At 44.2% G+C, this 16642-nt stretch overlaps 1 protein-coding gene across 1 annotated transcript in view; it reads right to left on the minus strand.

The window, feature by feature from the left end:
* LOC146184239 (uncharacterized) overlaps positions 1-16642 on the minus strand; it is a 203027-nt gene that overhangs the window by 91584 nt on the left and 94801 nt on the right. The window contains exon 15 of the mRNA XM_084608511.1: positions 15955-16068. Within this exon, the coding sequence (XP_084464637.1) occupies positions 15955-16068 (114 nt within the window). The remainder of the gene's footprint in view (positions 1-15954; positions 16069-16642) is intronic.

The raw sequence follows: 16642 nt of genomic DNA on the forward strand, positions 1-16642 counted from the left end.
TGGTGCACTTCCAATCTCTCTTGTCAGGACGGAAGCACATTAATTGCCAAGCAAGGGGTATCAATGCAGCATAAAAATTTGATTGCAAAGCCAAGCACCTTGTCCTCAAAGCCATCTGCCCTCGAGCCGAGGCTGGCGTCGTCCACTTGACCGACTGGAATATTGGAATCGTGTCACGCAGTCATGAACAAAAATTACGAGACGCCTATCGCTGTTCCAAATCTGAAACAAAAGGCAGCGCGTTGCGTGCGTAGACGCTCATTTACTTTAGGTGACGCTGCGCTGGGCGAGGATGAGGTACTATCCACGTCAAATGAAACGCGGAACGCGTGGCGATAGGCCCAACTAAGGCCACTTGCCTTTCGTTATCAGTGAGAGGCGCGAATTAGCGGTTCGCAATAGTGTACTTCTATTTTATTTGGCATTTGTTTCCTACTTTGCCACCGCAGCGCCACATTCATACTTAGCGCCGATTACACCTTGTACAGCGCTTTGATTGCGCTTCCACCGACGCCATGTTATCAGCATCTGGTTGCGATGCAAACAGCGTGGGCCGCCGACCAGGAACTGTCGGTGCGTTACGTGATGTTTTAATCGCTCTTGTTTTTTGATAAGCGTCTTTACCCAGAGAAACAGCGCTGCGGCAGTTGCGATCGGTGGTGTCTGGCGCTCCAATGGCAAAATAAGAAAACGTACCTCAAATAAAATAGAAGCAAACTATCGCGAACCAAAAATTCGCGCCTATCAATGATAACGACAAGCAGGCGGCCTCAGTTGGGCCTATCGCCTCGCGTTTCGCTTTTCGCGTTTCATTTGATGCCGATAGTACCTGCCGTTATCTCCCTTAGTTACTCATTTCGGTTGAAGCGCGGCGTATTCCACGCCTGGGCACGGGTTGTCGCTTTCTGCTGATTGCGCTGCTCGAACCACGTCGATCGAACAATGCGCTCATCGTTCTCGGCGCTCAGCCATTTGACAACGATAGGAGCGCGTTTAGCGCCGCCTTTGCACCGCGTCTTTTAGGAAAACAAATAGGTGCCGGGTGTGCATTGAGAAACATATTTACGTACAGAGCGGACACTTCTATAGGGCCCTGCGGCCGAGCTACTGCACTACCGCCAGCGCCCCGAGCGGCTGGTCAGACCGCTAATTACGTCCTCCGAAATTTCAGGCGTGTGCTTTTGCTGTTTCGGTTTTGGTTTCGATAGCAGTGCTTTCGATTTTGATTTACCTTTGGCTGTTAAAACATTAAACTACAACGTCTATAGTGGCGCGTAATCTCTGTAATGATGCCTTGCATACAGACGTAATAAAGTCGCGGATCGCGGACGTTTTACTGGAAATACCGCCAAGGTTCTCGAAGAACCTAAGCGCCGCTTACTTTGTTGATGCAGGTTGGACTAACAAGATTGAAGCTGTTCTTATTCTACTTCTTTCATGTCATTTAGCCTGTTTTCTCAGTTGAAGACAAAGGAGGCATGGGTTCCATGCAAAAAAGTTTCTGCGGTTTTATTGAGAATTGCACAAACAGATTACTGGATCACACACTTTATAAATTGCAAAAAATCACATAAGGAAGCAGGCATGGTAAAGCACGCTGCCCAGTGCCACGAAGAAGAAAAAAATTTCGCATGCCAGCAGCGTGTTTTTCCTCGATAACTTCACCCGTGAGAGCAACACAAAAGGAGTTGTGAAAGGCTAGACACAAGTAAGGAGGAAAAAATGGAGGTACAGCCCACGTGGAATTTCTCTACTTCAGCCTGGACCAATATATGCTGTTCAAACATTTAAACACGACACATTGAATACATAATATTTTCACAATACTATGCTTATACTCCTAATTGCGATCAAAACGCCCTCTGACCGTATGAAAAAAGCATTACAAGGAGCCCATTGCACAAGACTAATAGCAGTAGATGTCTTAAAGAATTCAGGCCACAAACAGGCAGCAGCGCTTTTCAGACCACAACAAGAATGCTTTAGCCATGGCAAGGAACTCGACATGTAAACATGGTGCTTACGAACCGGCAAAAGCACATGCATTGTGCAAATACAGCGAGATAAACATCGTTCACAAGACGATCTCAAATGCTCAATACAGTGTTCTTGTAGTGCGAAATAAAAGTTTATGTTAGAATACATGTGATCCACCACTGATCTCCGCGTTTAAAACCGTGGGTGTTACGGGTTACTTTCGAAAATTACGCAAAAGAAGGAAGCACATGTTCTTCAGCAAAACACGGTCCAAAAACAAACAGTAACTACACACTGACAGGGCGTCATGGTTCATATTCTATGTTACATCTGAAAGATACGCTCACGCAGAGCAACAAGTGACTTACTTAAAGCATTTTTCGCTCAAAAAGCACCAAAATAATTCTGCTGGCAAAAGGAAACAAGTTACCTGCAAAATGAGGCGACGCATTGAAAAGTGCGGTGAGGCATGCAAAATTTCGTCGCCTAGGTTTTTGGGAACGGCGAGTAATTAATGGCGACTGTTGAGGGCGAATTTCTTGAAAAGCACGTCGTCAGGTAGCCAAAGAGAAAATAAAGCACTCTGGTAGGCTGTAGGCTCTCTGCCGCTAGCACTATGCAGGTAATTATTGCTTGAAGATCAGAGCCGGTACGTTGTTGCGCACCGAAGACCACAGTTTACTGGGCTGATGAAGGTGTCTGCTCTTGCGTCGGTCCGGCAGGGTTGCGGGGGCACGGGAAAGACAATATGCATCCAAGTCCTTACGGCCGGATGTGTAGGTCACTGGATGTCATATTTTTGCAGACGCGAATTCCCTCTTGCAAGGCACCCTGAAGGATCATTAATATTGGCTAGCTAGAAAAATGCGTGATGATCCATCACTACTTTTAAAGGTTTCCCGTACAGATATGGTCTGAACGTCATAATTGCTAACACGATAGTGATGCACACTTTTTCAATGGCATTATAGTTGCCCTCGGTCTTCGACAATGAACGACTTGCGTAAGCAAGTATGGAAGTGTGGATGCTTTTGAACCTCAACTAGGATGGCACCCAAACCTAAATTACTCGCATTGGTGTGTGCCTCCGTATCAGCGTGGTCATCAAAGTGCACCAGAAGAGGTGGTGATTGAAGGCGGCGTTGAATGTTCTGGAATTCCTGCTGCTGCGGTGTTCCCCATTGGAACGGTGCATCTGCCTTAACAAGAAGCGTGAGGCTCGAGGCAATTTTGGAGACTTTTGGCACAATGCGGCGGTAGTGGGCACATACTCGAGTAAGCGCTGAACTCTTTCTGTTCTCGTGGCGGCGGCATATTCGCGATGGCAACGGTTTTCTCGGAATAGGGAAGGACCCCTTCCTTGTCGACGACGTGGCCTAAGAACAATTCTTGGTAAGCGAATTGACATTTGTCAGCTTGTAAGGTAGGAAGCCGGGAATTGTATTGCTTTTAGTACCGCCTCGAGGCGGCGAACCTAGTCTATAAAACTTGGGGCGAAGACACCCACATCGTCAGGTATACGAGACAAGTCTGCGATTTCTGGTTCGGATGATGCCAATAAGACTTTGAAAGATCGCTGGCGTGGACAAAATGCCAAACGGCATTACCTGATACTCAAACAATCCGTGAGGAGTGATGAATTCAATCTTTTCGCGGTGACTCATCCACGTCGATTTGCCATTGCCCAGATTAGAGATCCATGGAGGAGAAATACCTTATGAAGCATAGAAGATTTAAAGTGTCATCGATTTTGGGCATGATGTAAATATCTTTTTTAGTAACATTGTTCAATAGTCGGTAGTGAACATAGAACCGTATAATCTTCCGTCTCTTCTTGACAAGTAATACAGGTGCCGTCGATGTGCTCTGATATGGTCCAACAACGTCGTCACCAAGCATTTCCTTGATTGGGGGATAATTCCGGGACGTTCTTTAGGTTAAACACGATAGAGTGACTGTCGCAGTGGTTGTACTGTACCGTTGGTAATAATATGATGTTTTACGAGATGTTTGGCAGACACCCGGCCATGTAACTTTGCAACTGCAGGCGACCAGAGGCATGCCTGCAAGTTTTCTTTCGCAACATTGGCGCCGAAGTTTGAGGATAATGAGGTATTTATTGTATGACGCTTGAGTTATTCCCATTATTATCATTATTATTATCATGTAATTGCAGTAAAAATGTAAAAACAGTATGTAACTAGCAGAAGTCATGTATACGTTGAAGCTTCAACAAAACTATAAGGTAAGATTTCCTTTCCAGCGCTACAGCACACGCGCAGTGAAGTACATCAAACATAATGAATGGGCACCTATTATCCAGTGATAAATGAACTTTTTTATTCTTTTCGAACACGTCCATCAAACGAAATCTGTAATTAAAAGCCTGATAAGCTTCAGAGGCCTGAAAACGGCTTGTTTGATATCAGACAAAAGTTTGAAATTGTTCGCGTGAAGTATCAGACTAAATATGCGGTCATTTATTGCCTTCACGGGAAGCGCTTGCTTTCATCTTGGCAGCCCGGGAGCGCGTCTTCCTTCCTTCGCCTGCACCCGGAATGGTCTCACGTTCGTGGACCGCAGTGGAAGCCGCTGCTTCGCCGTCCTTGGATTTGTTTTTGGCACTGAATAGGGTACAGATGCAAACAGTTACGGCATGAACGCGGTATAAATTATTGCCTGTTATGAATTTGATTACGACTGCCTAGAAACGATAAGGATTCATCTTCACCGGCTTGTGGCGAAAGCGTATTGCTACAAGGCGCTCAAGCTTATACAACGGCGAGCAAGCATCCTAAATATGTCCCCAAATACAGGGACGCAAAGAAGCAGCAGAGTACTGGACAAGTGAATAAATTAGCATACACACAAATTAAAAATATTTGATGTTTATGTACAGCCTATAACAAGTACAGGCTCGTCTTAACCGGCTTAGTTAAGTATCCCCCTCCACTGCGCGAACTGCCATTAAAGCTGCAGATTACTGAACGTTTGTTCGAGAATGGCAGTTATGATTAACAGCGATGGTTCCCATTCTACGTGAGGAGACATGAGCCTAGTGTACATCTGCAGCTGGCAAGCGTCTTATGTCAAGTTCGGGGGTAACACACTGAGTGCTGCATCAGTGGCCTGAAAGCGGCGGTGTCGAAGATAGCTAAGAATTAGCGCAGTAAGTGAAGGGCGGTAAAGCCGTGCATCATTCACTTCGACTTGTTTTTTCATTGACAAGAGCACAAGTCAAGTTAGCACTCACGATGTTGTTTGTGAGAGCGTCACATCGCCACACATCGATTCGATGGCTGATGCTCACGCGTTAAAATTGTTAAACATTTAATCATTTGGACGCTGTATATGTCGCTGTAATGTGATTGTGACGACTGTTCAATGCGGTGCCTTTTTGCATGGAAAAGGCGGCAAAACAAAGCATTGGTGACCTCTAACTAGCTGAGCGGGCACAGATAAATGTTCGGGAGCACTTAAGCTTCATTCTCTAACCAAATGACGCTACAGCGAGAATGAGCCCTACCAGTCATTTAAATCAGTCGTAGTTCTTTCTTGTGTAACTGTTACTGAGTGGTCATTTTTACAACGCTCAGATGCTCTTCTCCTGGCTCTCTGGCAACGAAGAGGCTATCATGTCTGAAAACGGCCGTATCCAGGTGCCCGCTGTGCTGCGTCGCCTATCGCGCAGCCGAGCCGCCATCGCATGTATACATAGCCCTCCACTTGGAAAGGCGCACCTTGCGATTTTTTTCCCACGCCGATATTAACAACAACCGTGACGATGAACACGCTGCATTTCCTAAGCAACAGGAACCTTAGGTCATCCCCTAAATGGAACTGCACATATAAGGTTTTCCATTGATGGTAACTCTGCGCCCCATTTGATATTTTACGACTCCTATCTGGCAAATTCGAACGCTTCTTTTGCAGCATTTACTAGCCGCCTTAAGTAATGGGACATACAGTATCAAGCAAATGTAAAGACAGCCTATTATTTCCAAGCTTTTGCGACCTACGTTGACAGCCGTGCTGCCCGCCAGTGGGGGTGGTGTACATCAAGAAATGTTTCGCAAACCTGGGGAACCTACTTGCGGTCGCTGCACCACTTTAAGACGGGCATGTAAGCTCCTTACTGGCGCTCAACGCGGTGCGCCATCTGGCGAATATCATCAATCGAAGTATACGTCCCGAATGACCATCACGCATGCCAAGTCAGGTGTCGGCTCCAAGCGGTTACAAAAGGTAGCAGTTGGCACTCCGGACTTTTGTAAGGTCCCAGATAATGTGTCCAGCGCTTCGTTTGGACCCTGATGAGGAGAGTGCATTATATCGTTGAGCAGCCCTCACTTGCACCATCACGAGAGTGTGAAACCCCGTTGCCATTCGCACATTTATGTTTACAAAGAGCTATGTGCGCTAACCAAACATGCGATATCAACCTTTAATTGTGGCACACGGCAGCATTTTAAAATTGCGGAAAATTCTGTTTTTCCATCAGACACAAACTGCTCTGAAAATTTTGTCACTGTCAGTTTCTCTTACTTTGTTCCCCGAGTGCGTGTTCTGTTGCGTGAAGTAGATAAAAACAGATGCATACCAAAATTATTCTGCAATTCTTTAAGACCCTTCTGTCACACAAAATTTGTCTATTTATCTACGGGTTCAAAAAAGCAAAGCATTACTTTTAAACGTTCTAAATGAGTTATAGGCAAGAATACGCTAAAGCTACTCTGACAACAATATATTTATATATTTTAGATGAGTATTATGCCAGTCCATTCAACAATTTATTTTTAAAGCACGGATCAATTCCAGACCGAGCAAAAGTGCAAATCTTTTGTGGCCTTAATTCATGCTTTTCCGTTGGGCTACAAATTTGGCGCTGATATAAAATGGCGCGACTACTTCCGTATATTTTTAACATGAGTTCTGGCTGTATTTAGAGTGTGTCCATTGGTAACGTTGGCACAAATCACAGAAACTCGAAGCCGGCTCCGAGAGAGGAATTCGTCACGCACCCCTCGGTGCGGCCGCCTTGTTCTGCTCGTCGCTGTCTGCCGGCTCGTGTCTTCGCATGGCTGGACCCATCTCCCTTGGCGTCCTCTTCAATGGCTAGCGGCCCTGCCGAGGTTGGAGCAACCTGCTTTCCGCCACGTTCTTGCAATGGTGAAACCGCCCTGCACATTTTGTCAATACTTGGAATTACGTTTCCAAATGATAGCACGCAGTTTACATTAGGTAGCGAAGTACTGGAAGTAGTAGGCGAATATGTCTACTTAGGAAAGGTAGTAAACAAAGATCTGGACCATGAAAAGGAAATAACAAGAAGAATAAGATTGGGATGGAGCGCATTTGGCAAGCACTCGCAGATTATGACCAGCAGCTTACCGGTATCGCTCAAGAGGAAAGTATTGGACAGTTGCATCTTGCCTGTACTCACCTATGGGACTGAAACGTGGAGGATAACCAAAAGAGTTCTACTTAAGTTGAGGACAACCCAGAGGGCTATGGAACGAAAAATTGTAGGGGTAACATTAAGAGATAGGAAGCGTGCAGAGTGGGTCAGAGAAATAACTCAAGTTACAGACATTCTAGCAAAAATTAAGAAGAAATGGGCATGGGCAGGACATGTAGGGCGAAGAGAGGATAATCGATGGTCGCTTAGGGTAACAAACTGGATTCCAAGGGAAGGAAAGCGTAGCAGGGGGCGGCAGAAAGTTAGGTGGGCGAATGAGGTTAAGAAGTTCACAGGGGTCAAGTGGATGCAGCTAGCACAGAACCGGGTTAAGTGGAGGGATATGGGAGAGGCCTTCGCCCTGCAGTGGGTATAGCCAGGCTGATGATGATGATGATGATAGTACGAATACATGGATTACATGTCTAACGTTCCGTTGTCATTTCGAATGATCGCTGTAGCAAGAGAATAGTATTTCTCGAAGCACTTTTTTTTCAAGTTTATTTTTTTTGAGGTTCAATGGCTTCTTCTCTAAGCAGGCGCTCACATATGTTTTATGCGAGATTTTATGACAAGCGTGGAAGTATTTTCCCTTGGAATCTATATGAAAGTAAATGTGCTCCATTTGTGCTGTAAAAACTGGCACATAAATAACTGAGGCATATGCCAAAATGGAGGGTAGAATTTTGTTGGTAGATTGTATAAATTGTGCTGTTTATTTGGTTTAGAGTTTGATGAACGCGTGCTCTTTTAAAATTCTAAAAAGATTTGGAATGCTCACCTGAGACGAACATTGGGTTTGAAGGTATTCATGTATCGCATTATTGACTGAAATATTTTTCTTAGTTTCTTAGTGTTCTCAAAGCATTGAAATGTGATTTGCTGGAAGCTCGTTTCCACATTTTCCACAAGAATGTTCGACACTTTTTCTGAGAAAACGTTGCGTGCAATGTATGTGTGACCAATGTGAAGGCGGCATAACGTTACATCAAATAGGGCCCTCTTGGTGCTTCCAGGCTTACATTAACATAAATTAGGCTTCACGAAATGGATTTCTTCTTTAGTTCGTTGTTCCTAGCCTTGTGCCATTTATATTTTGATTTAACGCATATTACCTATACGCAGTCTTTATGGTCTATTGAAACAGTTTTATTTCAAAAGTGTGGGCTCGTGTTATGCCCCACCTCTTTCATTACCATCTATGCCGACATGGCTTGAGAAACAGCTAAATCATATAATATGCTTTTGCGTTGTGACTTCTCTATGTTGTGCGTGATATCTCGTGCGAATGACTGAACTACGTATCTTGACTGGAGTGCTTTGATGGATTAAACAAGTCAGTGTAGACTGTACTGCTTTTTATCTTCACATTTAATATTTTCTGGGCAGCTATAATCACGTGCATTCGTCAGTACAAATTGATACCCAATGTAGATGTTTTAAGTTTTTTGTCATTTTCCTGCTCGTTTGTAGTACGTTTTTCTTTTGGTTTTGACGTATATTTTGTGAAGAAGGAGTAGCAAAGGATTGACCGGTTTGGGTATACAGAACAATGTTCTAGATGTGCACCTAGTGTCGATACAGGGGCGTAGCCAGGGGGAGGGCTTATGGGGCTTTAGCCCCCCACGAAATTTTTTCGTACTGTCATACACCGCAGTCCAAAACAACCACCAGAGCCGGAAATCAATCTGGACTTTTGTCTCCAGTATGTCTTTTTCACGCTTAAAAAAAGAGATTTCGGCGCGAATAAAAACAAAAAAAGATGCATTTAGTTTTCTTAAATTGTTCATCGGATCATAAAAAGGAGAGCAGCCATACTATCAGATAAGGTGACAAAGCAAGCAGAGATGGGATGCGTGGACTAAGAAAAACTAGGAGGGAGCGTGACGCCACCTGCACAGCCTCCGCCGGCCAAACTCCATCTTCTGACGCCGCGCTGTCTTTTCCCTCTCGGGCCTCTTGTTCGCACTGAATCTTGGTGTTTTTAGCCGCTATTTATGCTCCGGTGGAAATTATGTCGAAGTGGTCTGCTGAGAGTCCTCGTCTGTTCGTAACACTTCAGTTTGTTAGAGTGTAGGTGCTGCATTATAATCAATGTTATAAGCACACTGGAGAGGGTGCAAGCAACTATTTCATCTGCGGGTCCGTCATGAAGACTCCGTGTTCGAACTAATGTTAATTGTGCGGCTGGAAAACTAGCTATGATGAATATTTAGTTCTGCAATCGATAAATTGAACAAATGATTTTCGTTTGAAACAATACATGCGCAGGATACTCGATGGAACGAAAGCCTCGGACGGTACCAATCTTCCGCGCAATATTTCCATCCAGGTATGCACAATTTATGGCGCAGTTCGGAGATGACAGGTTGGTGATAGGTATCTCGATACGGAGGAGGCTGAGCAGTGACGTCAGCCCCCTCGAAAAAAATTTCTGGCTACGCCACTGTGACGATAGGATGACAAAGGTAGTTTGGAAGAGACTATTTTCAGTAAAGGATGGTTCATCAGTTTTTACGCAAAATATGTTAATGAGTGATATTCTCCACGCACCAGATGAGAGATGCAAACCCAGGTTTTGTACCTTGTCGAGGAGCTTATGGTATGATGTTCACGCTAACCGACACATTTCCATTATATAAGCTTGAAGGTAGAAATGAGCACTATATGTGTAAAAGAGACGTTCTGTCAGACCCCTAGTATATTTGCAAGAGTACCTTGAGTGTATTGAAGGACTAGGATGCTTTATTTTGAGGTTGTTTGTACAAGGTAGCGATAACGTTTCGAGAATAACATTAACTAATTTTTTTTTCGCTTTTAAAAGGTGTTTTTTTTTTTTTTTTGGTGCAGGTCAGGATCAGAATTGTCGTTTCAGCAAAAACAGAAAAGCTACTGATATCAGTGGGGAGAAATGAAAACTTTTTCGCCCTTCCATGTTGCCAATTTATAGTAAGCTGAAAAACTTTTCTCGCGCGTCGATATATTCCGGGATGTGGAAGCTATCAAATGATCATGAACACAATCTGAATAGGTACACCACAAGGGAAGTGAATAGTGGTCAATGACATGTTTCGAATGTTTCGAAACACCGTGCGGGTTCTTTGTTCACTGAGCTGGACAAGACATCGTGACCACTTGCATACGCAACACGTGACGTAACGAGCATGAGTAATTGGCTATCATAATCCTCAGCATCCGGTTCGTGGTAGATGGCGTTGGCAGAATGATTAGTGATCCCCGCGGCAGGCGATATGACACATTAATTTCTTTGGTAACAATAGGGGCGATTCCCGAGTAATTGTTTATGTTCGTACACATGTTTGACATAAGCGTTCATTGTGTGGTTGTTGTTCCTTACGCCATTTTTGAGGTCGTTAAGCAGTCTTGAGAACTTTCCTGTTTCTTACATGTGCACTTGGGGGAATTGGCACATGAAAGCCATCATAAAACGCCTAGTCTTTTTCCTATTAGCAGTTTATCTTCCATATTCAGGAGTTATTTCCGAAGCTTGCTGGTCGGAGTGTGGCAAATGCGCCTGTCATACTCGAAAATACACGCAATAGCGGCTCACTGGTTCATTTATAACGGATGCATCATGAATTCGGGGATTAATGTGGATATGTAATTCCTTTCTACAAGAAATAATGTAATACTTGACATAATCTCCTCGGACATCCACTTTACCGGATAAAGTCCTCAGAAGGGTTGACTCCTGAGCACACATTAAATGCATGGTTTGAAAGGAATTCAGCCAGCAAGGTCAGCATTCCGCAGTGGATGCCTAGATCAACTAGCTCAATGAGAACGCCGAACCTCCAGGCCTAGTCTTCTATTACCGCTGATCGAAAACGATGGAAAGGCACTGCTCTATTTGTGAATGCTTCTCGGAGAGGATTATCAAATCGAACGAGGTTGTCAAGTGGAGCACCCGGCCTCATACCTATACTCATGAATGTCGAGAAGTGCCTGTGATGTATAACAAATATTAACCAAATATTGCGAAGACTTTATTTGGCGAGGCAGCTTCTCAGTGTGTATAGGCCTATAACTACGACGTGAGATTGTCAGTTCTTCAGGTTTCAGAAAAAGCACACTAACGGTTGCTCTTCCACGCCTCAAAAAATTTTCCTGCTATCTTTATTTTGTTAAAAACATCCCTTGAGGAACTACAACAAAGATTGGCACGCCAGCATTCAGATGTGAAATTCGTCCGTCCTTGAAATGGTTTGCTTTCCCTAAGACAGTAGGAGCTTTAAACGGTGAGTAGCTGCTAGTCGGCTTTCGAACATACTCCCACATGTTTTCTAGGTTATAGAGGCGCTCATAGAGCAGATATACTGGTCCCATGACAATTTCTCAATATTTTGATGGATATAGGATGCTTCTGCTCGCCATTTTTTAGTTGAAGGGTATTTATGCACTGGGTATCTTCGAAAGGGACCCCACGCTTTATTCAGGATTTTTTTCGCTTCTCTATATTCTCGTGTCCACCAAAATGTGTCCTCCTTTGGACTTTGAATTGACAGACGCGCAGCGGCAGGAATGCATGCTGTCGACATTTCGTTGATTTAGTCTACGCTATGGTACTTTAAACTACATTTAACTGTCTTATCTAAATAACTGCTAGTTCTCTAAATGGAGTTCCACTGGCAGGAATTCTTCGGGATGACTGATGCGAGGTTGATACGCTGATCATGCCAGGCGGGTGATCGCTTAGGTATGAATTATCCAAAACTTCCCCTTTAATATCAATAAAATTAGAAGGCAAACAATTAGACAAACTTCTGCAGCTGTTTTTATGTGAGATTCAAGAGCATTATGTGGCCTTATCCGGGCTCTGTAAACAGATTCGTTGCACAGAATATATTTCTCTGTAAGCTTACCTCGAATATCTATTTTATCACTATCCCAAAGACAAGAATGGCCATTAAAATGTCCAAATACAATATTTGCCTTTGTAACCGTCTGTAGCAGATCCTCTAAATCGTCGAGGTTATCCTGAGGTATATTCATGCATTATCTTATTACATTACTTCACTATATTCACAGATTTCTGTGCGCAGAACGTGTCCGCAAAATCGTGTTTGCAGCAGTTGTATTTGAGAAGTGGTATAAATTAATGAGTGGTGTTAATCAATAGAGGGTGACATAGTGCGTCAAAAAAATAATTAAACCAAAAAGTTATTTAGGTAAATTATTACAATAAATGGATCACAGAAAAGGAAAGGCGCACTTTCTGTCACACTTGTTGGTGGACATCTGAAACGCGCCGTAATGGAAGGGGTGAAGGTAAGAGTGAAAGCGGAAATAGAAATGGGTGCCGTAGTGGATGTGATGTCACGCAACCGTAAGTAGAGATGAAAAGGGGCATATGAATGGATGGCGTGCCATTTGAAAGTACCAAAGGCTAAAATGAGTAAACAAGAAGTCAATGTGACGTAGAGAATTTCACGTCACGCAACCGGAAGTAGAGCTGAAAAAGGCCATAGAAAGAAATTGGCGTGCAATTTTAAAGTACCAACGACTAAAATGGCTAAACAAGAAGTGAAATAATCAAATAGAAGCAACCAGAAGCGAACAGCAGCATCCGTGCTTTCGCATTACTCCAATGCATATTCTGCAGTGCTCTTTAAATATTTGGTGTATAAATAGAGTGAGGACTGGTTAGTTTTTTCCGTGCTACGACTCGGGGCTTGTCCATTTTAGGCAACTCAAGGAGCACCACCATCCGTCCGACATCCACGGCATAGCGGTTACTTAGGCTGGTATTCACTGCCTTCTCCGAGGCACTGACGACCATGCTGCAGACACGTTTTGTAGCGAAAGCTACACTGCGCAAGGTTTTCAAGCCTTTGGCTTGGCACCATGTACCATGTGCTACGCGGAGCATCGCGCGGTTGCCTAGGAACTGTCATGTGAACTAGAGAGAGAGCTGGGCCAGGAGTTGGAGGAGAAAAGAAGAAAAGGAGAAGCGGAAGGAAAAGAGTAATAAGAAAGAGAAGAAGAGAAAGAAGTAGAAGAGAAAGAAGGAAAGAAAGAAGAAAAGGAAGAAGAACAAGAAAAAGAAGAAAAATAAGAGGAAGGAAAAGAAGAAGAAGGAGGAGTAGATGAAGACATATCTTGACAGTTGGTAGAGGCGAAGGACAACAACCAATTGCTAGGATAGAAGGCTCGTTCGAATGTTTTGACAGTGGCACATTAAATTTTGGTGTCCGCAGAAAAATGCGCTCCAACACTCAGTTTTCTCTCTCTCACCTAGTTCAAGCCATGCTTAAACCCCCACAATTTTTTGTGTCTTAGACAAGGTCAGTTGTTGGGCGAGTTCAGCGAGTACAGTGCTGTGTTGGTCTTTATATGTTTTCTCTCTTGTCCCGTTTATCGCGTTGTGCCTTCCGCTGGACTCTATGTTCATCTTATTCAAAGTCCGAAACAACCGCACATTTTAGCCCTCGACAGCACAAGGTGTACGTGCACGTAACCACGAACCTTCGGAAAGATCTCGTAGAGTATACCGAGCGTAACCACGCTACCTTACTTCTGATTACAAACAGAAGGCTATCACAACGCGTGCCGGCGGTTGCCGCGAACTGGAAATCATAAAAACAGCTCAAGTAAGCGAGCGTTCTGAAAATCTGTAATAAATAGAAAATGAAGCTTCTCACTCTTAATATCTATGCTCGAGCGGATTGTAAAGCAAAGCAACTTTCATATGATTGTTGGCCATTTCCTTCCTTCTTCCCCAAGCAATTTATTTTCACCAAAATATTTTCTTTCTTTATACTTAAAACGCCTAGTCTTCATACACACGCACAAATACCGCACGAACACACAACTCTCTCTGCCTTTGAGAAGAGCTGACAGAATGTAAAACGGTACCCTTTCTCTTCCTGTAGCAAACAAAATTGGGAAGTAGCAAGCAAAGAAAGGCGACCGGACATCGTTGCCATTGCCTTCAGCAGTATATAACAACACTTTATCAGTTTTGCTGGTAGTGAGTTCTGCGTACAAACAATAAGGCATTCGCGTGTACCAAAGGAAGGGAAGGTGTCTGAAATATGCTACTGACAAGCGCATAACGTTGTACAAGAAAAAATGGTTGACATGCACATACCAAAATCAGCAGGCCACTGTCGAAATTATTTCAAGTGAAGCCCTGCAGTGTGCCTTTTTGGTATAAATTGATTGGCACCATCATTAACAAAAAAAGAGGACAACACAGGAATGGGCTTAAACTCTGGTCGGATCAGTTTCACAGAACAGCCAGGCCGCGGTCACATGCACCGGATATTTCATTGCGCGCACGCTTATATTACCGCACATTTCGGGACGGTGCTCTAGCATACTGCTCTTATCGAATTGGCGGTCGACGTTTCACACTGATGCTAAACTAGATGGACGTAGGGCCCAGCGTGCTGTATTTATGACAATACCTGAGAGCACTTTTCACCGGTAATCTCTCAAGCAGCACTTTGCGGCACGAAAAGGTCCGCACAAAAACGAGTCGTGACCTCTAGACAGTGCACAGAATCAAGCAACAATTTGTGAGGCTTTTCGGCTCCATGCAGCGGAGCTTAAATGCGAAAGAGTTAAATGAGGCCAATTAGCAGTTCCACTTGCCCGTAGCTCCTTCTTTCGACTGTTGCTGAGACTTGGGGTACTGTTTCGGGATCCACGGCAAAAGAAAAATTGCCAAGTCCAAGCACGGCTGAGTCCAGATTTCTACTGCTCATCCTAACTGGCATGGAGCCGCTACTGTGTGAGCCAGCATATATTCTTTGTGCGCGACGTCTCGCACCACACCGTACATTCAGAGACCTAGCTTCGCTCGAAACCGTGCATCTGGGTATTTTCACCAATTGCGTATATGGCCCGTTTCACTGAAAAGCCGCCACCGCCGTAGACAGAGGCCGGCAAAATTCATGGTTCGTTGAGAAGATGATTAAGTTCATATGACCACGCCAGAGAACTTCAAACACGTCCCATTCAGATAACAATTACGGATTCGCGAAGACCCACATAAAGCATAATTACGCGAGCATGTTCCTGCCATGAAAATGTTTAGTAAATAGCGATATTTTCATAAATTAAATTTGTAGCCACCCGTGTTCGCATCCAGGTCGTCTGCGTGCCAGAACGGGCATGCGTAGGCCATGATAGGTAGTTGGTACCAAGCGTGTTAGAGGGATATGTAGTGAACGCGTTGGGGTGTGTATCACTTACTAACATATTTTGGGATGTGTACTGATGTTGCAGTAACAATACATTCAGTAAGAGCAAACAAGAATCATCAGCGAAAAATATTCACGCAATGAAGAGGCAACGCTAAAGCCGATAGCGCGCCTACTCTTAAGGTGAAGATTATGCGTCCACCCAATTTTTTTTCTCTCACGCTGCCACCAAAGATCACGATTACGAGAAGGCCAGATGTTTGTCACGGAAATTTTATGCTACTGGGTAAGACTAACTGCTCACATCAAGTAAACACGGAGTTATCTGTGGGACAAAATTTCGTCACGCACCCAGTGGCGCGGCGCCCTCCTGGTCGCTGTGGGCCACCTCGAGCCTTGGCACCCCCTGAGGATGCCGTGGAAGTGGTCTTTGTGCCGGCGCCATCTACCGGCTGGTCGACAGCCCTGCGCATGATAAAAACAATTGGAATGATGTTTTCATTTGATAATAGTGTTGCATGTCAAACGTTCAGAAAACAATTCGAATCATCACTGTAGAAAGAGCATATCGGTACAATCTCTAACCTTTATCTCGCGTTTAATTTTTGACGGCTTCGGTAACTCTTGCACCCTACTGGACGGTTATTGCTGTGTTTTGCGAGATTCAAAGATAGTCATGCTAGTATTTTCATTGCAAAATATCTTGACCTGAGCGATCAATCTAACAGCCATATTCACGCATGTGTAGTCATAGAGCATACTTGTGTAGTTGTTGGTGGCTGCTACACAAGTACTGAAATACGAGCTACGGTGGAGGGCCTTTACCGGCTGTCGTTGTAAAGTAAAACACACTTCTCATTCAACCACGCATTGCTCACTCTAGCTGCACCTTATCCATTCTCCGTTAACCCTCCTCCGCTCTCCACGGAGAGAGCCCTCCGCAAGTTTCCAGCCACAGCCAACTTACAGCAACGACTGCTCCAATAAAAACGTTATTTTCTTCATTCGAACCAGCGCATTCGGAAGAGATGGCTGCTAA

Source organism: Amblyomma maculatum, chromosome 7 (genome assembly GCF_055883805.1).
Source record: "Amblyomma maculatum isolate TAMU_Amacu chromosome 7, ASM5588380v1, whole genome shotgun sequence".
Lineage (NCBI taxonomy): Eukaryota > Metazoa > Arthropoda > Arachnida > Ixodida > Ixodidae > Amblyomma > Amblyomma maculatum.